This window comes from Mustela lutreola, chromosome 4, assembly GCF_030435805.1.
Source record: "Mustela lutreola isolate mMusLut2 chromosome 4, mMusLut2.pri, whole genome shotgun sequence".
NCBI lineage: Eukaryota > Metazoa > Chordata > Mammalia > Carnivora > Mustelidae > Mustela > Mustela lutreola.
In genome coordinates, this window is record NC_081293.1 from 30,335,089 (window position 1) to 30,359,208 (window position 24,120).

At 50.2% G+C, this 24,120-nt stretch overlaps 2 protein-coding genes across 2 annotated transcripts; both read right to left on the reverse strand.

The window, feature by feature from the left end:
* Positions 1–561: 561 nt before the first annotated feature.
* Positions 562–23,890, reverse strand: HOGA1 (4-hydroxy-2-oxoglutarate aldolase 1). Its single transcript, XM_059169284.1, has 7 exons — positions 23,235–23,890; positions 13,057–13,185; positions 12,701–12,828; positions 12,039–12,173; positions 11,690–11,786; positions 9,945–10,078; positions 562–1,515 (listed from the first exon to the last, which is right to left on the reverse strand). The coding sequence occupies exons 1-7, from the start codon at positions 23,443–23,445 to the stop codon at positions 1,366–1,368; spliced, it is 984 nt and encodes a 327-aa protein (XP_059025267.1). The 5' UTR covers positions 23,446–23,890; the 3' UTR covers positions 562–1,365.
* C4H10orf62 (chromosome 4 C10orf62 homolog) lies at positions 17,337–19,954 on the reverse strand. The gene has a single exon (XM_059169287.1). It carries the CDS (start codon positions 18,950–18,952, stop codon positions 18,266–18,268), a length of 687 nt encoding a protein of 228 aa, XP_059025270.1. The 5' UTR covers positions 18,953–19,954; the 3' UTR covers positions 17,337–18,265.
* Positions 23,891–24,120: the final 230 nt, after the last annotated feature.

The window sequence follows — 24,120 nt, forward strand, 5'->3', positions numbered from 1 at the left end:
ACCAGTACACCAGCCAGCCTCCCGAGCCCTCAATTTTTGCCCCATCCCTAGGCTGCATTCTCCCCTGAGCCCAGATCTTCTGGATGTTGCCTGTGAGAAGAGCACAGGTGCTAAGCCCCAAGCTTCATTACCATCCTGATGGCCAATATCAGTTGAAGATCGATACCTTTTATATTCTCTCCTCTAGCCTTTGTCCTAAACAAGGACCTGTTTACCTTTCTTTTTAGCCAGAGTAATTTTAAAAACATTCATCTCTGGTTTATGCCACTAGTTAAGTATCACTGAATAAGGTTAAACATTTCTAGAGAAAGCAGCCTTTTTGGCTAATGTGCTAAGGTGTTTCTAAATATCTTGGTTGAACATTTTTGCCTCCTACCTCCCACCCAGAACTTCATCAAGCCTTTTCCCTAGGCCACCACTGATCTAATACCTTCTTTGCTGTAGACTGCTAGGGCCTCCCTCAGAGCTGGGAGAAAGCAGACCTTGAAAGTTAAATTGCTTCTAGGCAATTATTGACATCCAGGCAGGAAACCTAAGACCTATTTGTACAAGGCCACACTGTTTTCAGTTATTCAACTTTATTGTAAGAACAAATTATTATTTTATTATTTTTAACAAAGAAAGCACAGTGCCTAAGGCAAGAGGATGGCCCAGTTTCAGACCAAGTCTCTTTCCCTAATGTTTCAGACCAGGTTGGCTAGAAGTCCAAAATGTAACATTTATCCACCAGGTGTCATTATTTACCAACTCTGGCAAGGCCCTGGGCCAGCTCCACGCTCTCTATAGTTGAGATCAAGGGTAGAGATGAGACTATGAGATGATCAAAATGGATTTAGGAAAGGCACTGTGTCTGGAATGTAACTTGGGGGCCTTTCAAAGGCCAGAGACGCTTTTCTGATTAGGTTTCCGAACTGTCCCTCCACCCCTCAGTTCCTCTGGAGGAGTCAGGTTCTTAGGAAGAGCCCTGGCTCCCTGCTGCACTGTGCTGGGTTTAGGTGTGTACCCCCAAGTCTAAGTGGCTGTCCCATCTGTAAAATACATGACCTTACTTTTGCCCCAGTTGCCCCCTGCTCTTGCCGGCTGGTTCCTGGTCATGTGTTGCGGGGCACAGGAAGGCACAGGAGAGGGACAAGCAATTGCTCCTCCCCAGACGGAAGGTCTCTAGAGAGCCAGAGTTGAAGCTACAAATGTCAATGGTCATGGGGCTGCGAGCATAGGAAATGGGTGTGCATGGCAGAGCCTGGGAGAGGCTCCCTAGAGGACTGAAGTAGGAAAACAGGCTTTGAAATCTCATACCCCCATGTGCCTCTTCAGCTGCAGGTACAGGGCAGGAAGCTGAGATGGGCTCAGGCCAGGCACCTGCCCTCAGAGCCAGCCATTACTGCTGAAGTCCATATGCAGCGCCTCCTCATCCTTGGGGCTCAGCTCCTGCAAGGGGGCACGGCAGGGGCCTCCGTAGTAGCCAAACCAGTCCATGGTCTTCTTCAGCCCGGGGATCCCAAAGCGCCGGGTCACCTGTGGAGCAGGGCCTGTTAGAACATACTGGGGAGTCCCTGCCTGCACATGTCTAGACACACGTGTCACTTTAGAAAGTTAAGGTTCCTCCCCACCTCCCCAGGTAAAGTAACTTTACCAAATTGGTGATACATTGGTTGACTGGAAATTCAGACTGAGAGACCAGAAGGCAGGGCAGCAGTAGAGAACACAATGCTAACAACTCAGATTAAGGAAGTCCCCTCTTTGGGTTTTAGGAGAAAAATCCACCCCACTGAGGAGAAACGTGGCATTCACTCATCAACCTGGGAACAGAGACGATTGCAAGGCCGTGGGTCTGCAGCCTGGATCCCAGGGACCTAGGGCCAGGGCACAGGCCTGGGAGGCCAAGAAAGGGAAGGGTCTGTGAGAGCGTCGGCCATAGCCCAGACCTCCACTGGCCCTGCAGGAGGGACACTGATCCACGCATAGCTCCCTCCTGACCCCAAATCTGAAAAACAATGCGTCAGCTGTCCTGAGAAATTCCATTATGTAGCCATATATCAAAAACTTACTACATCCAAGCAAGTTTTCTTGCCTAAAAAAATGAGGGGCTAGATGACATGATATCTGGAGGGTTTTCCATTGTGAAGGGGACCAGAAGCTATTGTCATAACTTAAAATCATGCATGGGGTCTTCTAGAAAATGAAGCATCAAGTTTCTTCGCCTTTGGCATAATAACCAGCAACTGGTTATTTCATGCTGATCAGAAGTGTTGGGTGAATCTCTGACTATCTAAAAGCTAGGAATGTAATCATTACTTACTAAAGTTTTATTTTGGAGGGAAGGTAAAAACCTTAGAAGTATGGGTTTCACAAAGGGTAAAATAATAAAAGAGGTTGGCTGGGGTAAAGTTGAGAGCTGCTGATGAATGACTGATGACCATTTACCACTGGTGACCAGGGAATTTTTTCTTGAAATGAGTAATACACCATCCTCCTCCTAGCCTGGCCCCAGCCATAATGTTCTAATAACCTCAGCTTTTCACCCAAAACACCCAAAACATGAGATGCAAAAGACCTAAGGGAGAGGATGGGAACAAGAAGTACCTAGAGAAAAGCTTTCTTCCGCTGTAGGTGTGTGACGTCTCTGAGTTGCCCCCTCCTCAGACCCACAGAAATAACTGAATGCTTTGGTGGTAAAGAACACAGAAAGTCCTAAATATAGCCAGGGCAGGAGGTTGGCTAGGTGGGAAGGCAGAGGAAGGACATTGTGTTCAAGCAAGGCAGGGCAACAGGGTGACATCAAGCTGCTCCTGGGGTGGCTGAGCCGACAGCCCAGGCAGCAGAAAGGTGTTCCAGGCATTCCTGAGTGTGTGCCCAGAGCTGGCACAGGAGGAGGCCCCGAGGGAAGAGTAAGGCAGGATGGCATGCGGAGAGCTAGCGGGGCAGCGAGCATCCTCTCCCCCCAAGGGGCAGCCCACGGCTTCATCTGTCAAACGAGGAGATGACAACACCTACCCCATGTCACAAGAATCAAATGGGGAAAATACCACTACAAAACCACACCCCCAAGGGACCTAAAAGCTCCTCCTTTTCCTGTCCTGGTGGTATGCTGGTTCTGGAACCTTCTCTCTGCAGGTGGGTGGGCATGGAGAGCAGAGGTCCCACCCCACTGGAGTGTCCAGTACATACCAGAGAGTCTGTGCCCTGATGGGGCTGGCTGAATGGCCCTCATTTCTGTAGTTCTTGTGTCCTATTAATAGGGCATCCTATCCCAGAAGAACCTTCATACCCAAGGAGACTTGTGCTTTCCTCCTCAGCTGTCCTTTCTCTAAAGCTGAGTTCACCTGCTCCTTGGCAGTAAAGATCAAAGCTGGGAGAGAGATCTAGAGCCCACCACTTTACCCAAACAAAGCATTACTGCTTAGCCTGGAACTATCACCTCACATGCAAAGCTTAAGGGGGTGCCAACAAAATCAGTCATCAAGTTTAGTGCCATATTTTCTTAAAAAATCAAAATCAATGCAAAAAAAACCCCACAATGAACAGTGTCAATGTTTTTTTTTTTTTTTTTAAGATTTTATTTATTTATTTGACAGACAGAGATCACAAGCAGGCAGAGAGGCAGGCAGAGAGAGAGGAGGAAGCAGGCTCCCTGCTGAGCAGAGAGCCCAATGCGGGGCTCGATTCTAGGACTCTGAGATCATGACCTGAGCTGAAGGCATCAGCTTAACCCACTGAGCCACCCAGGCACCCCAGTGTCAATGTTTTGAATTAAAACATTGGATCCGGGCGCCTGGGTGGCTCAGTGGATTAAGCCGCTGCCTTCGGCTCAGGTCATGATCTCAGGATCCTGGGATCGAGTCCCATATCAGGCTCTCTGCTCAGCAAGGAGCCTGCTTCCTCCTCTCTCTCTCTGCCTGCCGCTCTGCCTACTTGTGATCTCTCTCTCTGTCAAATAAATAAATAAAATCTTTAAAAATAAATAAATAAATAAATAAATAAATAAAACATTAGATCCGAGGGGCGCCTGCGTGGCTCAGTGGGTTGAGCCTCTGCCTTCAGTTCAGATTGTGGTTTCGGGGTCCTGGGATCGAGCCCTGCATCCAGCTCTCTGCTTAGCGGGAAGCCTGCTTCTCCCTCTCTCTCTGCCTGCCTTTCTGTCTACTTGTGATATCTCTCTCTGTGTATCAAATAAATAAATAAAATCTTTAAAAAAAAAAAGGATCCAACAGAACCATGCCCTGCCATATCGTGGCCCGAGGCAAACGTAAATGTGTGCCCCTAGATCCGTGTTCTGTATGGTTTTTTTGGTTCATTTTTTTTTCTAGGAATAGATGCAGGAAGAAAATTTTTGATGAAGTTGTTTCCATTCAAGCCAGGAAAGTTAAATTATAATAAATTATGTTTTTTAATATAGATAAAATATTTAAAACTAAAAGAATGCTGTTTTAATGCACCTACTTTTAAGTTTTCCAATATATTTTTTTGAAACAGTTTGATGTTCTATGGGGGGCAAAAATCACCATTCAGAAAAATACTTAGAGGGGCGCCTGGCTGTCTCAGTTGGTAGAGCCTGCAACTCTCTCTATTGTCTTTTTAAAGATTTTATTTATTTATTTATTTGACAGAGAGAGAGAGAGAGAGACAGCACAAGCAGGTGGAGTGGCAGGAGGGGAAAAGGGAGAAGCAGACTCCCCGCTGAGCAGGGAACCCAACCTGTCCACTGACCAGGGAACCCAAAGCAGGCGGGGCTGGATCCCAGAACCCTGGGGATCATGACCTAAGCTGAAGGCAGATGCTTAACTGCTTCACTGCCTAACTGACTGAGCCACCCAGGTGCCCCAAGCCTGCAACTCTTGATCTTGAGGTTGGAAAAAGAAAAAGGAAGGGAGGGAGGGAGGGAGGGAAAATACTTAGAGTTTCCACTTCCAGAAAGATGGAATAGATGTATTTTTCCATATTCCTCCCAACAAATACAGCTAAAAAACCTTGGACATTATATAAAAACAAATGAAAGACTCTGAAAGGTAGAGAGAAGGAAGACAAGCTAAGGACTTCAGGACCCAAGGAACACAGAGATGAGTTCCTTGGCCTCGGCTGGAAGCTTAAGAAGGCAGCAACCCTAAAATGCCAATGGGTACAAATAATACGAGCCCCCAACAAAAGCCTATTCACTCAAGCCAAGGACCAGGAAGGAGCAGCCTGGTAAAATGGAAAACTTTAAGACAATCACCACTCTACTCCAGCCAGGCGCCCCTGCAAAAACCATGGCCCCATCCCTACCATCCCCATCCAGGCCAGCAAAGGTTGAATTGGGAGCCAGAACTTCTACCCGACTCTGGCAGGAAAGAGTGCCCTTCTCCACCTCCCCAACAATGGATGGTCTTAGCAGAGAGGAAAGTTAGGGCTTACACAGCACTGCCCACACCGAAGGAGGCCACCCCCACCCCAGGCATATTTGTAATGTCAGTGGAGGCCACATGGGAAGCATTAAGGAGGCATTCCTACCCCTTCTGTCAGGGAAGTATCAGTGGAAGTCAGGGGCAGAGCTATAATTTTTTAAAACCCTCCCCAAAAGAAATCTTCAGGCCCAAATGATCTCATTGGAGAATTCTAGAAAATGTTTAGAGAATATTTAACACCAATTCTACACAGTCTCTTCCAGAAAATAGAAGAGGAGAGACTACTTCCCAGTGAATTGATGAACCTATTACTATCCGGAGACCAAAAATCAAACAAACGCAGTGCTAAAAAAGGGGAAAGCTACATACCAATATCTCCTATGAATATAGACAGAAAAATCTTCAACTAAGTGTTAGCAAATGGAACTGAGCAATATTTGAAGAGAGTTACACAGCATGACTAGGTGGGATTTATTCCAGGGATGCAAGTCTAGTTCAATATTAGAAAACCATCCATGTAACTCACCACATTAGCCAGCTACAGAGGAAAAAAAAAAAAATCACACAATCATATCAAGGCAGAAAAGCAATTGACAAAATGCCTCCTGTAGTCCCACACAGACTTGATTACTGTAGGTACATAATAAATCTTCTTCTTCTTCTTCTTCTTTTTTTTTTAAGATTTTATTTATTGGGCGCCTGAGTGGCTCGGTGGGTTAAGCCGCTGCCTTTGGCTCAGGTCATGATCTCAGGGTGCTGGGATAGAGTCCCACATCGGGCTCTCTGCTCAGCAGGGAGTCTGCTTCCCTCTCTCTCTCTCTTTCTGCCTACCTCTCTGCCTACTTGTGATCTCTCTCTGTCAAATAAATAAACAAAACCTTTTGTTTATTTATTTGACAGACAGATCACAAGTAGGTAGAGAGTCAAGTAGGAAGAGATATGAGGAAGCAGGCTCTCCATGGAGCAGAGAGCCCGATGCAGGGCTCGATCCCAGGACCCTGGGATCATGACCCGAGCCGAAAGCAGAGGTTTTAACCCACTGAGCCACCCAGGTGCCCCATAATAAATCTTAAAACCAGGTAGACTAATTCCTCCCACTTTGTTATTTTTTTTTTCCAAAATTGCTTTAGCTAGTTTAATTCTTTTGCCTTTCCATATAAACTTTAGAATAATCCGGTGTGGTCTTGCAGAGGGATACACACCAATGATGGGAGCAACAGATACCCAAAAATCAACTGGCACAAATATGCCTGACCGATTTTTTTTTTAAGATTTTATTTACTTATTTGACAGACAGAAATCACAAGTAGGCAGAGAGGCAGGCAGAGAGTGGGAGAAGCAGGCTCCCCGCTAAGCAGAGAGCCGGACATGGGGCTCAATCCCAGGACTTTGGGAACACGACCTGAGCCAAAGGCAAAGGCTTAACCCACTGAGCCACCCAGGTGCCCCAGCCCAGCTGATTTTTGACAAAGGTGCAAAAATAACTCAATGAAGACAGATGATCTTTTTGACAATGATAATGGAGCAAGTGGATATCCAGAAGCAAAAAGACAAAACAAAACAAAAAAAGGAACCTCCACCTAAGTCCACACTCCATACAAAAATGCTCTCAATACAAATGAAAATATTGATGAATTGGACATCATCAAAACTATTAAAAACTTTTGTTCTGTAAAAGACCTGTTCAGAGAATGACAAGATAAGCTACAGATGGGGAGAAAATATTTGCATGGTATCTAAAATATTTGCTGGTATCTAAAAGATATAAAGAACTTCCAAAACTCAATGGTAAAAAGAAAAAATCCAGGGTGCCTGGGTGGCTCAGTCAGCTAAGCATCTACCTTTGGCTTAGGTTATGATCCCAGGGTTCTGAGATCAAGTCTTGCTTTGGGTTCCCTGCTCAGTGGAGAGCCTAGTTCTCCTTCTGCTGCTCCCCCAGCTTGTGTGTTCTCTTTCACTCTGACAAATAAATAAAATCTTTTTAAAAATCCAATTATAGGGCGCCTGGGTGGCTCAGTGGGTTAAGCCACTGCCTTCGGCTCAGGTCATGATCTCAGGGTCCTGGGATCGAGCCCCGCATCGGGCTCTCTGCTCAGCAGGGAGCCTGCTTCCATCTCTCTCTCTGCCTGCCTCTCCGACTACTTGTGATTTCTCTCTGTCAAATAAATAAATTAAATCTTTTTAAAAAATCCAATTATAAAATAGGCAAGAAACATACGACATTTAAGAAGATATACAGATGGCAAATAAATACATAAAAAGATGTCCAATAGCATTAGTCATCAGAGAAATGCAAGCTAAAACCACAACGAAATGTTACTACACACCTATCAGAATGGCTAAAATAAAAAATAGTCACAATGCTTAAAGCTGGTGATGATGCAGAGAGAATGGGTCAATCATACATTTACACTGATGTAAATACGAAATGCCATAGGCACTCTGGAAAACAGTTTGGCAGTTTCTTAAAAAACTAGACATGCAAGTGACTCTTAATCTCACAAAACAAACTGAGGGTTGCCGGGGGGAGGGGGTTGGGGAGAAGGGGGTGGGATTATGGACATTGGGGAGGGTATGTGATTTGGTGAGTGCTGTGAAGTGTGTAAACCTGGTGATTCACAGACCTGTACCCCTGGGGATAAAAATATATGTTTATAAAAAATAAAAAAATTATAAAAAAAAATAAAAAAAAAAATAAAAAAAAAAATCAAGTAGCTAAAAAAAAAAAAAAAAAAAAAAAACAAAAAACTAGACATGCAACCATCATATGATCCACTAATTATTGATTTATCCCAGAAAAATGAAAACTTACAGTCATGCAAAACCCTGTGAATGTTCAAGCAGCTTTTCATAGCCCCAAACTGGCAACACCCCAGCTGTCCTTCCACCGGTGAACAGTTCCACGAGCCGTGGCCTGGCTACACAGTGAACCACCGTTCATTAATAAAAAGAAACGGGCTGTTGCTGCGTGCAACAACTTGGATGGATCTGCAGGGAATTCTGCAGAATGAAAGCCAGCCAATTTCAAAGGTTGCAGACTCTATGATCCCATTCATATGGGCGTCTCGAACTGACAAAAGTATAAAAATGGTGAATGTATGGGTGGTTGCCGCAGTTAAGGAGGGGCTGGGGGAAGGAGGGGAGCAGGTGTACCCATGAATGCATAATATGAAGGATCCTTCTGGTGATTAAAGACTCTGTGTCTGGACCATATCAATATCCAAATACTGGTTGTGATATTGTACTCTAATTTTGTAAGATATTTTGGGGGGAAACTGGGGGATGGATGGGTACATGGACTCTCCCTGTATTCTTTCTCTCTCTCTCTTTTAAAGATTTTTATTTATTTATTAGAGAGAGAAAGAGAGAGCGAGAGAGCACATGCAGGGAAATGGCAGAAGCAGTCTCTCTGGGATCATGACCTGAGCCAAAGGCAGATGCTTAACTGGTTGAGCCACCCAGGTGCCCCTGTATTATTTTTTACAACTCCATCTGAATCTACGGTTATCTCAAAATTAAAAGTTTAATTTAAAATATGCATACAGGGGCACCTGGGTGGCTCAGTGGGTTAAAGTCTCTGCCTTCAGCTTAGGTCATGATCTCAGGGTCCTGGGATTGAGGCCCGCATTGGGCTCTCTGCTTGGCGGAGAGCCTTCTTCCCCCTCTCTCTGTCTCTGCCTACCTCTCTGCCTACTTGTGATCTATCTCTGTGTCACATAAATAAATAAAATCTTTTAAAAAAATAAAATAAAATATGCATACAGGGGGGCCTGGGTGGCTCAGTGAGTTAAGCCGCTGCCTTTGGCTCAGGTCATGATCTCTGATCTCGGGGTCCTGGGATCTAGTCCTGCATCGGGCTCTCTGCTTAGCAAGGAGCCTGCTTCCCCCCCACCCCCGTCTGCCTCTTTGCCTACTTGTGATCTCTCTCTATCAAATAAATAAATAAAATATGCATACAAAAGTGTCCATAGGAAAACACATCGTCCTCCCTGTGTCAGACGCCAATACGGCTCAGCACCGCATGGCCGGGCTCTTGACAGGCATTCCATCTCGGCTCGTCTCCTTGACTTGCCCAATACAGAATCGGGGTACACCATCTAACTGCAGAATAGGTTACTCAGAGACAAAACTCTCCTGGGAAATCTGGGCTCTGAATACACCCAGCCTCCTAACACCTCCTTTACTCCTAATCATTCTGTTTTCCAGGATCTGAGCCCTTCTAAAGCTGAAGGAGAGGCCCATGGTTCACCCTCTCCAGTTAGTGTGTCTCTAAGGAAGTTTCCTGGATTTACTTAATGTCACCATGATCAGCCAGGATATTTGTCTTAATGCTTACTCCAGGTCTAGAGGGCTGGAATTTTAACAGTCTCCCTAAATGAATTCCAGTGCAACCAACAGGGCTCAACTTTGTCTGAAGTTGTGATTTTCTGGAGAGGCACAAGGAGTTCCCATGCTGGGACATACTCTAAAAGGACTTTCTGAAAGGGAAGACACTTCCCATTGAGGGCACAGACACACACACCCCCCCACCCCATGCTCTGGGGCCATCGTCCGGGAGCTCACCGCAGTGTTTGGCTCAATGAGGCGGTGCTGCAGTTTCCGGGCATCTTCCCATTGCCCCGTGAGGCACAGTCGCTCCAGCTGGCACACCTGAGCCCCCAGGACGTTGGCCAGGGCACACACGCCCCCCACAGCTCCTGCCCCACAGTAAGATTGCAAAACATCAGCCAGAGCTGCTTCTCATGGGCGATTCCGAACCCTGAGCCCCTGCCCCTCTTATTCTGGGGAAAGAGGATGTGGATTTCCATGCTGCTGGCTAGCCATGTCCAAGGCACGCTCTGTGAGTCCAGAGTCCAGATTTCCAGAGTGAAAAGCTGCCAGCATATTTGAAGTAGGAACCCACAGGCTGAAGGTCAGGGAACAGAGCCTGAGGCTAACTTAAGGACAGTTCCTCCCCTGCACCCCCCAACATACCTCCCAGACTGAAGTCCCACCGGCCAGTTGACAACACCTCCACTACTAGCCTCTGACTCATCAGTGTGGGAAGGGGGTGGAGTGGACGGGAAGCCTTCGCTCTTCTGAAATCTTATTCCTCCCCCTCCCCTGTGAATTCAGCCTGGGATGATGCTGGGCATAGGGGCCAGTGGAAGGAGCCCTGGACACAGTCAGGAGACCACGTATTTCCTCCCACTGGCAGCATGAATTTGCATGAGTCACAGACCTCCCAGTCCTCTGTTCTCATCTGGGCAGTGAAAACGGGCTGGCTGTGATCTCGGGAGGCCTTGCCACTCTGCCAACCTGTGATGTGACTCTAAGGCTAGTTAGGGGTGACCCTAAGCATGGTGGCCTCAAGACCGGAGAGTGGGAAATTTGGAATGAGCTAAGATAGCTACCATTTAGTGATCCCCACTCTATGCCAGTCACTATGCAGACACACCACCGAGGCTCTCACATTCTCACAACACCTCCCTGCTTTACAGAGTAGAGGCGAGGTTGTACACCCCGCCCGGCAGTACTCAGTAAGTGGCCGAGCTGAGATTCCAACTCACTTCCCCCTGCCTGCAGGGCCCGGGCTCTTTCCATCTACTCCGCCCTCAGGAACAAGGCTTCAGTGGGTCCCCTCTTCTGGCCTTGTACTTTGGAGACTGCAACGTGGCAGAGGAGAGATGTGCAAGGACCCAGGCTACAAGCCACAGTCTGTGCAGACCAGAGGAGAGGATCCACAATTACCCACTCAGCGCCGGGCAAGTAACGCAGATATGGACTTCCTGGGGCTTCAGCCCAAGGGAGCCGATGGGTCCTCTCTTCCCAGCTCTGGGGCTCAAATCCAACCTGAACCCAAGGAGCCTGACCCACAGCAGACCAGCACAGCTGCTTTAGTGGTGACATTCCTCGGATCCTGGACTGGAACAGGAAGATCCCAGGCCTTGCCTCTGAAGATCCCAGGCCCTGCCCTCTAGGTCTGACAGTTCCTTCCGGCCTGGCTGCTGGGGGAGGGGAAAACAGACTCCTGGACCAGAGGAAAGGCCCCAAGTCCTCTGTCCTCAGAGGGCGACTTACAAGGTGAGATTAGAAGAGATAAATTTGTTAACTAAGCAGAGAGCCTAGGACTAAGAACAAACTTCAAGCATCCCTGCTACAGCCCAAGGACTACACATGGCCACTGTCTTCTGCCCAGAAAGGTCACTCGTAAGCCTCCAACAGTCAGACAAGTGAGGCAAAAGGACCCTGCAGACCCAGACCCAGCCTTCATGCGGGGCCTGGCTGTACCACCCACCGCGACAGTGTGAGAGCAGCAGGGGACCTACCCACGGCATAGCTGGCCAGCAGGAAGCCAGCCGATCCAGCCAACACCTGGAAGTCCTGCCTCCTGGTCTTGTGAACCAGCAGCCCCATCTTGGTCACCTGCAACAGCAAACCTGTGTGAGTGCTAAGCCTCGAGCTTCCATGCCACGTGAGACGGGGGCTGGTCAAGGGTGGGGGAATGAGCGCCTCGGCCCCAGAGAGCTCCCCTCAAACTTGGACAGAGCCTCAGAGAGCCCACATGGTGGGAAGAACCCCAACAGGAGCCCAGGACTGAAGTGGGTCCCAGAGCCTCCCTGAAGCTGAGAGCCCGGGAGAAGAGGAAAGACCCTGGCGGGAGCCGCTGCCACTCACGTCACCACCGCTGTCCTTGATGCCGACGATGTTTGGGTGCTGGGAGAGCGTGACCACCGCATCCACGGGCAGGTCCAGCCCCGTGTTGGCTGGGACGCTGTAGAGCACCACAGGAATGGGGGAGAGGTCAGCGACCTGAGGGAGGCAGAGAAGAAGGGAGAGGCAGAGGGCAGCTGCCCCAGGCCTGAGGAGCCCCAGGCACAGCCCACCACCAGCAGCTCCGGGCCTGGGTCCCCGCAGGGCCTCCTGGACAGGCCACCCTCCTGGACTAGGAGTCACAGTGCTGCGTTCCTTGCTTATAAATGGTAATAATAACATTTCGTGAGTGCTTTCTATATGCCAGGCTCAGTTCTCAGTCCTCTGTATTTCGATGGAGTTAGGTCTCCTCGTTAGTATAGTGGTGAGTATCCCCGCCTGTCGATGGAGTTAGGTCCTTGCAATGACCCCATGAGGAAGCCACCATCACTTCTCCCCTGTGAGAGGTGAGGAAACAGCCATATAATGTGGCTGGTCAGTCGCCCAGCAGCATCCCTCCCCGTTCCCCCAGAGGCCATTCATGGGAAACGGGCTCTCCTCTCGGGCCCCAGCTTCACTGTCTCGTCTCCTCCTCCAGCCTCCTCTTGGTCACAGGCCCCAAACCCATGCCCACACCTCACACCCACCTTGGTGTAGTGGTGAATGAGGGCCGCGCTGCTCATGCGGCCACGATAGTAGCAAGGGGTCACCACGATGGCAGCATCAGCCCCAACCTGGGCCATGCTCACAGTCATCTCCACGGTGGCTTGAGTGGCTATAGGAAGAAAGACGGCGTCTTCCCTCTGTGGCCTATAGGCCACAGCAGGCAACATGACAGGGGACAGCAGGAAGCAGAAGGGCAGGGCTAGGATCCCAGGGCAAGCAAGGGGTTCAGAAGAGACAGAACCAGTAGCCTGAACCAGCCCCAGGGCCAAGGAATCTGGCTCCCCACCAGCCCCAGGCACCCCACCAATCCCCTGAGCCCAGAGCACCGTGGTCTCACACTCGCAGCCGGAGCCGGCTAGCAGGAGTTTGTCCTTGGGCATGGCCTGGCGGACTCGGCTCACCACCTCCAGCCGCTCGCTGCTGGTCAGGAAGGGAAACTCGCCATTGGAGCCCTGGACCACAAAGCCTGCAAGAGAAGTCCCATCACAGTCAATGCCTCCCCATCCTCTGCAAGCAACCGGGACATTGGTGGTACATGCACCCGTGTGACTACCTCCCCAACACCATAGCTTCTCACACATTTCCTTCCCATCTTTGTCCTGATGCAGGCAGAATGTTTTACCCAGTTCTGACAGCCGTGTCCGCACCATTTTCTTTGTGTTAATGAACTATCTTAGCTATACCCCAAAGAATTGATAATAATAAAATCCACAGGTGTGTACCCAGCACCCATGGCAACCCTCCTCGGATCACCTTTTTCTTCCTCTTCTGGCTGTCCTGACTTGGGTGTCATTGTTCCCCTTCATGTCTTTATCCCCTTAAGATGTACACATTGACCCATAAACAAGACACAAGACATTTTTTGCCATGTAAGTTTTACAGAAACAGAATCAAGCTCGTAACAACGTTCTGCAGTTTGCTATTTGTGCTCAAGATCATGTTGTGACCTTTGTCCACAGCAGTACACAGTTCTGGTTCATTCATTTTAACTGCCATTATAATCTATGGTGAGGTTCAACAATACTTTTCATTCTCCCGTTGGGAACATTTAGAATGTTTCCTTAGTTTTGCCATCACAAATAATGCTAAAACAAACACGTCCACTAAAGTCTTCTGTGCCCATGTCTGAGCTGCTCTACAGTTCACTTGGGTGTGTGACTGCTGAGTCACGCCTCCATGTATCTTCACGTGCCAAACGTCTGCCTCATTAGCTGGTTCGCACCCCGTTGGCTCATGGAAGGGTCTGTTAGTGTTCCTCCTTGCCAACACTGGGCAGAATTCATTTTTGCCAATTTTCTGGATGAAAGTGAGAATTAATTTTTTTCAATTTTCTGGGTGAAAAGTGACATCTCATGATCTTATTTTGCATTTTCCTCTTTGATCGATCACCTGAGAGGTTTCTAATGCCACCCGGAAGGTGTCAACCCTTTGACATCACAGAATTGATGCTCTTTGGCTGAATCCGAAGGGAATGTTAGTATAAAACCATTTTCCTCTCTGCTTCCTTCATTTCACTTTCTCTTTCCCCTTCTTCCTCCTCTCTACTCCCTTCCCCTCCAAAAACAGTGTTCTGAAATAGCTGACAAATGCAGCCTGTGACACAACAAGATTATTAATAAATAGGAGACCGCTTGGGAGAAAGGAAAGAGAGGAAAGCTGGGGGGCGATACTGATCCACAAAATCCCTGCCAGGCAGTTGAGAGACGGGGCCCGTCGCTTTGATTTGGAGCTTCCTGACAGTCAAAGCTAAAAGGGAAATGTGGTCAGCTGACAGATCGCGGAACGCAAGATAAAAGCAAAGCAGCTGCCCCAGAGACACACAGTTTCCTGGCATCGGGACCAAGAGAGACTGTTCCCGTGAGTCATCCTTAGGGGACACAGTGTGATGGAGAGTCAACTTTTCACCACGAACCTTTTTCCATGCTGCTCACGACAGCACCAGATCCCACGGGGTAAATTGCCACAACGGCTCCCTGAATAAGTAGCATTTTGGTGGCATTGCAGGGAGCATCTTGAGGCAAATAGTTTTTGGCTTCTGTTGTGCTACCTCCTCGGGGTCCATTTCTCCATGTCAGGCCAGGAGCCTCCTCCTGTCTTGTTACAAAAGGTGCTAGTGGTTTCCCAGTGGGTCCCCCTGTCCCCAGCTGTGGGGTCGCTAGCCCCAGAGAGGAATGGATCAGCATCCTCTACTTCGAGGTCGAGGATTCTGAGACTGAACTTTTGCCCCTCCCTCAATAGAAATGGCTCCAAAGACACCTCCCTACCTCCCTCCCTCCGAAACCCTGTGGGCCACTGGGCCGGGCCAGTTTCTGCTCCAGTCACTTCTTCAGCAGTGCTCACTCTTCCCCAAGCCCCCCTCCATTCTGGTGGCCAGTTCCAGGGACTCCTGGACCCAGCTGTTTTGCACTCTCAGAGGGGAAGCAGGACCCTGGGCTCAAGACTCGACCGGTGGCCTTTCCCTTGTCTCAAGTAAAGGAGCATGTGACCCAGTCCTGACTCCTAAGGAGGAAATCAGGCCTGGCTGGGGAGGAGGGAGTATCACAGAGTCGGGGAAGGCTTGGACCCAACTCCCCTTTTGAGCAAGTTACATCATGTCTCTGAGTCCCCATTTCCTTTTCTATGGGATGACAATAAAAACATTTCAATGTTTGGTGCGCCTGGGTGGCTCAGTGGGTTAAGCCTCTGCCTTCGGCTCAGGTCATGATTCCAGGGTCCTGGGATCGAGCCCCCCATCGGGCTCTCTGCTCAGCGGGGAGCCTGCTTCTCCCTCTCTCTCTGTCTGCTTCTCTGCCTACTTGTGATCTCTGTCTGTCAAAGAATAAAATCTTTAAAAATTTTTTCAATATTTTTAAAGGCCCAGACAAGAAAATGTATAAGAAAGCACTTTGAAATCTTTACATTGATGCTGCCAAGAGCCCCCTCCCTCTTCGGGGTGGGATATCCAGTGTTAGGCCTGCTGTACCTTCCCTGGTGTAGAGAGGAGACTAGAGGAGCGGGAGAGCCAGGGTCCCAGATGGGTCAGGAGTGAAGACAGTGGGTGTTGGAGCAGCAGTGTGGTGGAGTGGCTCAGATGCATAGACTGAACTCACGAGAGCCTGAATGTAATTTTCAGCACAGGAACTCATCAGCTATGAGATTTTTCTTGGGGGTGGGAGGGGGGGTAAGATGGCTTCACCAAATTTCAGCTTCCTCACATGAAAAATGGGGACCATACAGTGCCCTCCTTAAAGAGTTGTGAGGCTTAAATGAGATACTATTTGTAAAGTGCTTAGATTAGAACCTAGCACTGTTCGCTGAGAATTAACACTGGTACAATACCAATGGCAGTCTTTGAATTTAAATGGCACCCCACCACCTTTGCTTTTTGTCTACTTTGGGAGCCACCAACATCTTCTAGAGTGACTGAATATTTTTTTTTCCATTGACATTTTTGTTACAAAGCATTTTTCTACGTTTTTTATTTGATAAATTATTTTTAATGTAGGCCTCATACACAATGTGGGGCTTGAACTCATGACCCTGAGATTAAGAGTTCCACTAATTGAGGCAGCCAGGTGCCCCTGTTACGAAGTATTTTAATTTTTTTTTTTTAAAGATTTTATTTATTTGACAGACGGAGATCACAAGTAGGCAGAGAGGCAGGCAGAGAGAGAGAGAGGAGGAAGCAGGCTCCCTGCTGAGCAGAGAGCCCGATGCGGGACTCGATCCCAGGACCCTGAGATCATGACCTGAGCCAAAGGCAGCGGCTTAACCCACTGAGCCACCCAGGCACCCACGAAGTATTTTAAATTTAAAGTGTATATATATACATATGCACACATACATATTAACATTTATATAAAGTCACTTATTAGTAATTTTAAAAATATTCAAATACTGGGGCATCTGGCTGGCTTAGTCCGTGGAGCATATAACTTTTAATCTCAGGTTTGTGAGTTCAAGCCTCATGCTGGATGTAGAGATTACTTAAAATCTTTAAGATAGATAGATAGATGGATATATAGAGGAAATCAAATACTTCCAATTATGCCCCATAAAATCAATCAACAACGTTTAGGGTGTTTGTCGATTTATCCATCTTTTGGAAGGATCTTTCTGGGTGCCTTCTCCCGGGAGTGTGAGGCCCACAGGCTGGGAAACACTGGTAAGCTTATTAACAGATGCCAATGGTACATTTCTGTGTAAAGGAGCTGCTGGGGATTAGACAGTGCTGTGTAGCTGACTTCTCCCCACTTTCATGGGAGAGGCAGCTGCCTCCCTTGAACCCCCTTACTGGAGGTCACCCCTTACCCCAGAAACAGCTTCTTGGGACCCAGGAAGAGGAGGCAGGGGGAGTCCCAGGCTTGAGGGAGGGTACAGAGAGTCAGGACATGTGGTAAGACAACAGGGGTAAGCATGAGAGAGGGAGCCCTCTCTGTAGGGCCAAGGGGCACTGGACTGAGGGGCAACACACAGCAGGACTCAGGGTCTGAGCCTTGGAGTCGGGCAGAGCTGGGCTCTAACTCCAGCAACACCACTGTCTATGCCCTGTCAGGCGAATCATGTCTCTAAGCCTCAGGGGTCTCATCTGCAAGACGGAGATAATGCAATACTGTCTCCACGGGACCAGGCTGTACGCTTCACACAGAACGTGGCATATGCTAAAAACTGGAAAGAAAAAAATAGAGGGAGCTGCTGGTAGTGCTAGTAATACTCCCAGTTAGTGCTAGCAGCCACCACAGCCACAGCCCTAGTACGAAAGAGAGTATACGAAGAGAGAGTATAGGGCACAACAGCTCTGAAGGTAGGCAGGGGGAGGCACTCACGGGGATCTCAGTGGCCCTGGAAAGCAGGGAGAGAGCCCTCCAGTGCAGGACTTGAGCAGCAGTAGACAAGGTGAAGATGACACCAAGAAGACAAGACACCCACACCCCACCTTGCTTACTAGCTCCTGAAAGCCTGTCTCTCTCCCCACCTCCTGACACCCGCTGCTCCCTCCTTCCCCGGCCACCAGTGGGTTGGTGGGTGCTGAGCTCCTGGGAGACGTCTCATCCCCAGAACCTGAGACCCGGGGAAGCTGATTTATGGAGTCTTAAATCAGCCTGGCAAAAAGCCCAGGCCAAGGGCCCCTTGAAGACGACTGTGGGAGTAGGAAGCCTCTCCCCGTATCCCCGTCCAGTCCTGAGGCTGGCCACAGAGCCCCCCCGACTCAGAATGAGGGTATACAAGGCTTTATTGGCTCAGTTCCAGGCATCTGGTGTCGGGTCTGGGGCTCTCAGCTTCTCCTGGGATCTGCCTCGCCTATCTTCTCTCAGTGGGTCTTCAGGGGCCCGCTGAGTGTGTCTCAGCTGCTTCCCTTCCTTCCATCTTCCCCTCCATCAGGAGCCATTCTCTGCAGCAGACCCTCCTCAGAGACTTGAAGGGGTCCAGGAGCTGTGGGGGGCTGCGGAGGAAGGGGTTTGGCTGGCAGCCTCTCACCCTGGGCCACGCAGGGTGCCCCACAGGAGAGAAAACAGGCCTGCAGTCATGTGCCAGCCCTGTTGGGGGAAGGGGATCTCCATCTGTGGTTAGTTGGCTTCAAAGGGGTGGTAGGTCTGCTGGCTACGGTTGGGCAGACTATGGCTCTGGTGGCTCTGATAACCCTGGTGGCCGTGGGGACCATGGCCGTGGAAGGTGTGCGTGTGGTTCAGGCCAGCTACTGCGGTGTCTCGCTGCATGAGGAAGTTCCCCTTCAGCTTCAACTCCACCTCCTCAAGGGCCTTCAGCTCCTCCTGGTTGATGTCTTTGGACTCCAGGTGGCCTGAGTTCTGGTACGTCATGGCGCGCTGCAACATGGAGTTAGCCAGCTGCTGTCCCAGGTTGTCGATCTCCTTGGTGCAGGCAGCCACAGCAGCCCACGTGGCCGCGTCGGTGGATGAGGATTTTCCCGACTCCCTGTGTGTCTCTTTGGTCACCGAGGAGCCAGACAACCTCTGCTTGGTGGTGAAGGCCTCCCGGTGCACGGCTGTGCCCACCTCACCTTGCCTGGTGGTGACGGTCTCCACGTGCACCGTGGTGCTGGCCTTCCCACTGCCGCTCTCAGGGGGAGGCGCAGTGCTGCTGCTGCAGGAGGCCAGCTTCTCCTCGGAAAGGCGGCTAAAGTGTGATTTAATCCAGTTCTCATTCTTTGCTCTGTGACCTTCTGGTGGCTCCTGCTCCTCCTGTGAGGGCACAAGGAATATCTTCCGTCTCTTCTTCCTCTGCTTCCACAGCATGAGGCCTCCACCTCCGAGTAAGAGGGCAGCCCCCAGCACCACCTTGCATGATGGTTGCTGGATGAGCTCCAAGATGGCCTCCAGGACCCTAAGCCAGGCAGGCAGAGCTAAGAGCACACTGGGAGGGAAGGAGCCCGGATGGTCTGGTTCATGCTTGAAAGGGCAGGTTCCCTGAGGCTGTCTGACAGGCAGGCCACCAGTGGGACCCTTCCTAGGATGCCCCTCCCACCTCAGCAATGAAACCCATTGTGAGGAAGGTAGCTAGGGGGCGGGGTGGGGAGAGGCCACAGCATCCCTCCTATCCAACCTGGCAGGCCTTCCCTGAGGCCCAAGTCCGGTCTCCCACACTGACAGCTGTCCCCAAGGTCAGTGGGAAACTAGCTTCCCCAATTTTGAGTCCCTTCTGCCTTCTGCTTGTGATCCATTCTGTGACTCAATCCTTCTTCTTTTCCAATCTTTGGTTTCTCTCCCTCTCCATCCGGTGGCCCCCCCAGGGGGCAGGAGCCACTGACCATGACTGAAGGACCCCCTTGGTTGGGCTGGCCTCCATTCCTGGCAGTCTGACGTTGGTGTCTCCTTTCATTTAGGGCCACCTCTGCTGCCAGCTGAGCTCATTCCATCCCCATTTGCAGCCCCAACCCCTTTACGGAGCAGGGTCCAGATGGAAAGGGGCCCAGGAAGGAGCTCATTCTAGAATAACATGAGGTCACAACTGAGAGGAGACAAGCAGTGAGCTGAGAAGGCAGAGTGGGTAGGATAAGGGTCTTGACCAGATCCCAGATCCCAGGGGCCATTCCAGAATGGTGGCTGCTATGTATTGCCTTAGTGATGCACCTGCAAACCCAGAATTTGCCCCCCTCCCCCTGTGCCTTGGTTAAATAGGCACAGTTTAGATGCTGAGCAGGTGGGCCACCTGACCAGGCTCTCTGTAGGTACAAACAGTGGAGAGTCTGGCCTATAATCCCAAATTATATCCAGAGCCTCTCAGGATAGAAACAGGCCTGGGCTCCTCTGTTTTTCTCCCAGAGGCATCTAACACATTAAAAAAAAACACACACACACATTTCACTTTTAAAAAGCAAATGCCAGGGTACCTATATGGTTCAGTCAGTTAAGTGTCTGCCTTCAACTCAGGTCATGATCCCAGGGTCCTGGGATCACACCCCACATCAGACTCCCTGCTCAGTGGGGAGTCTGCCTCTCCCTCTGCTGCTCCCCCTGCTTGTGCTCTCTCTCTGTGTCAAATAAATAAAATCTTACAAAAAAAAAAAAAAAAAAAAAAGAAGAAGTAAATGCCAAAGCAGGGTTGTGAAAATTGTGATTTCTTTAAAAAGATTTTATTTATTTATTTGACAGAGACACAGTGAGTGAGGGAACATAAGCAGAGGGAGTGGGAGAGGGAGAAGCAGGTTCCCAGGGAGCCCAGTGTGGGGCTCAATCCCAGGACCCTGGGATCATGACCTGAGCTGAAGGCAGATGTTTAACAACTGAGCCACCCAGGCTCCCCATAAAATTGTAACTTTTCTTTTTTTTAAGATTCTATTTATTTATTTGACAGAGATCACAAGTAGGCAGAAAGGCAGGCAGAGAGAGAGGAGGAAGCAGGCTCCCTGCCGAGCAGGGGCTCAATCCCAGGACCCTGGGATCATGACCGGAGCCAAAGGCAGAGGATTTAACTCCCTTGAGCCACCCAGGCGCCCCATAAAATTGTGACTTTTTAAAGCAAAATACTTCTATTTAATTAGAAGTGTACATACTAAAGGAATAAGACATATGCTCAAAGTTTTATGGGAAACATCATCTCCCTAGTCCTGCTGAAGTAGATCTATGTTGTCTGCTGACCTCATTTGGAAATAACAATTCAAAGTTCATCTCTGAGGTTGTTTGTGGGAGTGAGTTCAGGGCCAAATGGCCCCTCTGCAACAGTTTTACCCTCCAGTCTCCAGTTATAACTTTCATTTAAAAATGATACTCTTTATACAAATCGTCAGTAAAAATTAACAATGAAAAAATTAGAAATAAAGAGAACTACACAGTTTCAGGCAATACCTTCCAGAAGAATCTCTAACTGTTCACTGATTCATCAAGGGCAGTTTCCCACCTCCCCTTTAGATTACCTTTAACTTACTGCAGGAGGCCCTGGCAATGTGGTATGTGATGGCTTCCTCCTCTGCCCCTGAGTCTTGGGCAGCACAACCAAAGCGGGAGACCAGAATAGGGCCAGAGAAACACCGTCTGTAGAGCAAAACTTGTTCACGGCTCCTTTCCCGGGCATTCTGGCTGTGTCCTGGGAGCAGGGACAGGACCCTATGGGCTCTATTCTTTGTGCTAGGACCTCACACTTGAGCTCCTGGGGAGGAATGCATTAACCCTGTGGCTCAGTTCCATTCTAAAATGAAGAAATCAGATTAGAGAGGTTCAGTGATTTCTCCAAGGTCGCCATAACTGACAGATCCAGGATTCTTACCCAGGCCTTCTAACTACAGATGCTGAGCTCTTTCTACCCAGCCCACTGCCTCCCTGGTGTGTGGGTAAAAGAGAGATGGGGCAGGAGCAGGAACCTGTGTGGGTTGCATGAGAAACAGGCTAGTGGGCACCCATGAGAACAGGAAGTAGAGGTACCCTTCGCCCATGCCTGTGCTCCTGGACAAGCCTATGCCCTTGGCAGGAGTGGATGATCAGGTAGGAGGGAAGGAAGGATCCAGAGAAGAGCCTGGGGGTGTCAGTGGATTATCTTGGTCACAGGCAGACACTGGACACAAAGTTCACCTCACCCCCAGCACCAGGACGTCCTTGAACCTGGAGTGTGAAGCAGAGTCTTCCTGCCTCTTAAGATTCAAGAAGTGAGGGGTGCCAGTCAGTGAAGCATGTGACTCTTGATCTTGGGGTCATGAGTTCAAACCCCACAATGGGCGTAGAGATTACTTAAAAAAAATTTTTTTTTTTTAAATAAAAGATTCAAGGAGCTTCTCCCTTTGCTTCAAGAAACCCTGGCCTCTGTGCAGACTTTCAGGCCCCAGCGAGCTGAGCCCGAGCAGAAATTTACTTCGAGTTTGTGTCACTGCTCACCGTGGGCATTCACAGGGCATTCACTGTGCCCTAGGGAAGGCTCGCCTGCACCTCCGCCCTGAGATGTGGATGGGGTTTGAGTCAGGCCAGCAGTCACTGTCACAAAGCGGCTCTGCCCACAGTGCCAACAGCACTGTGGTCCTAGAGACTGTGACCACTGGATCTGTAACTTCTAAGGTACATAACCCTTCCCTATTCACTGCGTGCTTTCGTTTGTCCTCTCTTGGATTTTTCTCCCAGCCAGCCGGCGATGTGGGCATTACTACTCCCAGGTGTCAGATGGGGAGACTGAGGTTTAAAGAGATGATCTCACAGCTAACTCAGCGGCGGAGTTGTGATTTGAATCTAGAGTCCACCGCCCCGCCGCAGTCAGAACCTCTCCCATTTCCAGAGCTGGTGCCAACCGGACTTTATTCGTTGAAACAGTGTGGTCTAGCAACTCAGTGGTTGGTGTAGGTGGAGTGAAACACCCCAGCGTAGTCCTTCAGTCAGACTTGGGTTCAAATCCCAGCTCCGCCGTGTGTTAGCAATGACCTTGGGCGAGCGACTGTGTCACTCTGAGCCCCAGCTTCCCAACTGTGAAATGGGGCTAGTGAGGTTATCGCCTCAGGGACTTGTCATGGGTGACAGACGAGGGTGGGCAGGATGGGGGGAATTGACCCCTCCCTTCTTCTTCCCTTCACTTACTGTGCCTGTGGCTGTGTCGCACATGGAGTGTTACAAGTGTCTGGTCCCTGACCTCGGCGAGGGGAGACCCATGTGTAAAGAGAGAAATGAGTCCGAGGATCCAGAACAGGAATTAGTTGTGCTAAGGAAGGCTTGGCTCAGAAGAGAGTGTGCAAACAAGGCTTTTAGGGAGAGGAGCCCACTGGCTGCGTTACCACGTGACACCCCTCGCTGCCTTCACAGCCGCACAGTGTTCGGTTGACAAGGACTTTCGTCCCCATTATCTAGTCTGACCCCCACAATAATGCTGGGCTAGGAAGGCACCCTGGTAGTTTACAACCGGGGAAACTGAGGCAGACGAGACTCAGTCAAGGTTGCAAGCTAGCAAGGAGCTTCCTGCCTCTTAACTCCAGAACGGTCCCCTCTGCTCCTCTCCCATAATAAAATGACCCCTGGACACCTAACTGTCTCTGAGCAGCTCCCTGGCTGAGGAGCCTGGGCTCATTCCCATCTTCCCCCACTCCCCCAGAGGACAGATCCCACTTACCTCGGAAGGGTAAGGTACCCAATTTGTGCAGATTCTCCTCCAGTTTCTCATAGTCCACCTCTGCCGTGGCAGTGAAGGGGGTGGTCACAGGGGGGTAGATGCCTGCAATGTCCACCTTCCTCCCCTCCCCCGACGCCCAGGCCCCCACCTTCCTGGACAAGCCCCTGCTCAGCCCCTGCCTCACAGAGGACCAGATTCCACGGCCCAGCATCTCTGCGAGAGGCCCGAGGCCCAGCTGGTCTCTGCCCCTGCGTGACACAGAGTTTACACTCCTTCCTACCCTTGTTAATGATCAGTGCGTCTAGTTAAAAATTTGCTGCCCCCTGACTGTTGGCGCTGGGGCAGGCCTGGGCTGAGCGTCCCCAGGGTCAGAGGCTAAGCCTGTAGGCCTCATGGCTATTCTTCCCTTAGGGAGCGGCTGGACAAATGCCACAGCCCAGTGTCCCTCTGGCCAGGCGCGGGGGTGGGTTCCTGGAGTACGACTCCGGACCCCGGAGAGCTTCTCTAGTAGGGGCCCAGCCGGGCCCTCCTCCTCCAGTTGCCAGCCCCGCCCGGAAGGCCGACTTCCGCTTGTAGGGCCGCGGCTGGCGGAGCCCGCGCCGATTGGCTGAGCCGCCCCTGCCCTGCGGGGTGGAAGCGTGGTTGCTGAGCTGCCGCCTGGGAACCGTGACTCCCCGCCGGCGCTCCAAGGCCCCTGATCCCCTGCCAGGCTCCTCCTGCGCGGGCAGGCCGCCACGTGACGAGCCTGCGCTGGCCACACACGGCCCTGCGGGACAGCGGTCACCAGGACGGGGGTGGGGGTGGGGGGCGCAGCGGAGGTGCCGGGAGCAGGTGACCCACGCTGGGATTTGGGAAGAGCGCTGGCAGGAAAGAAGCAAGAAGACGC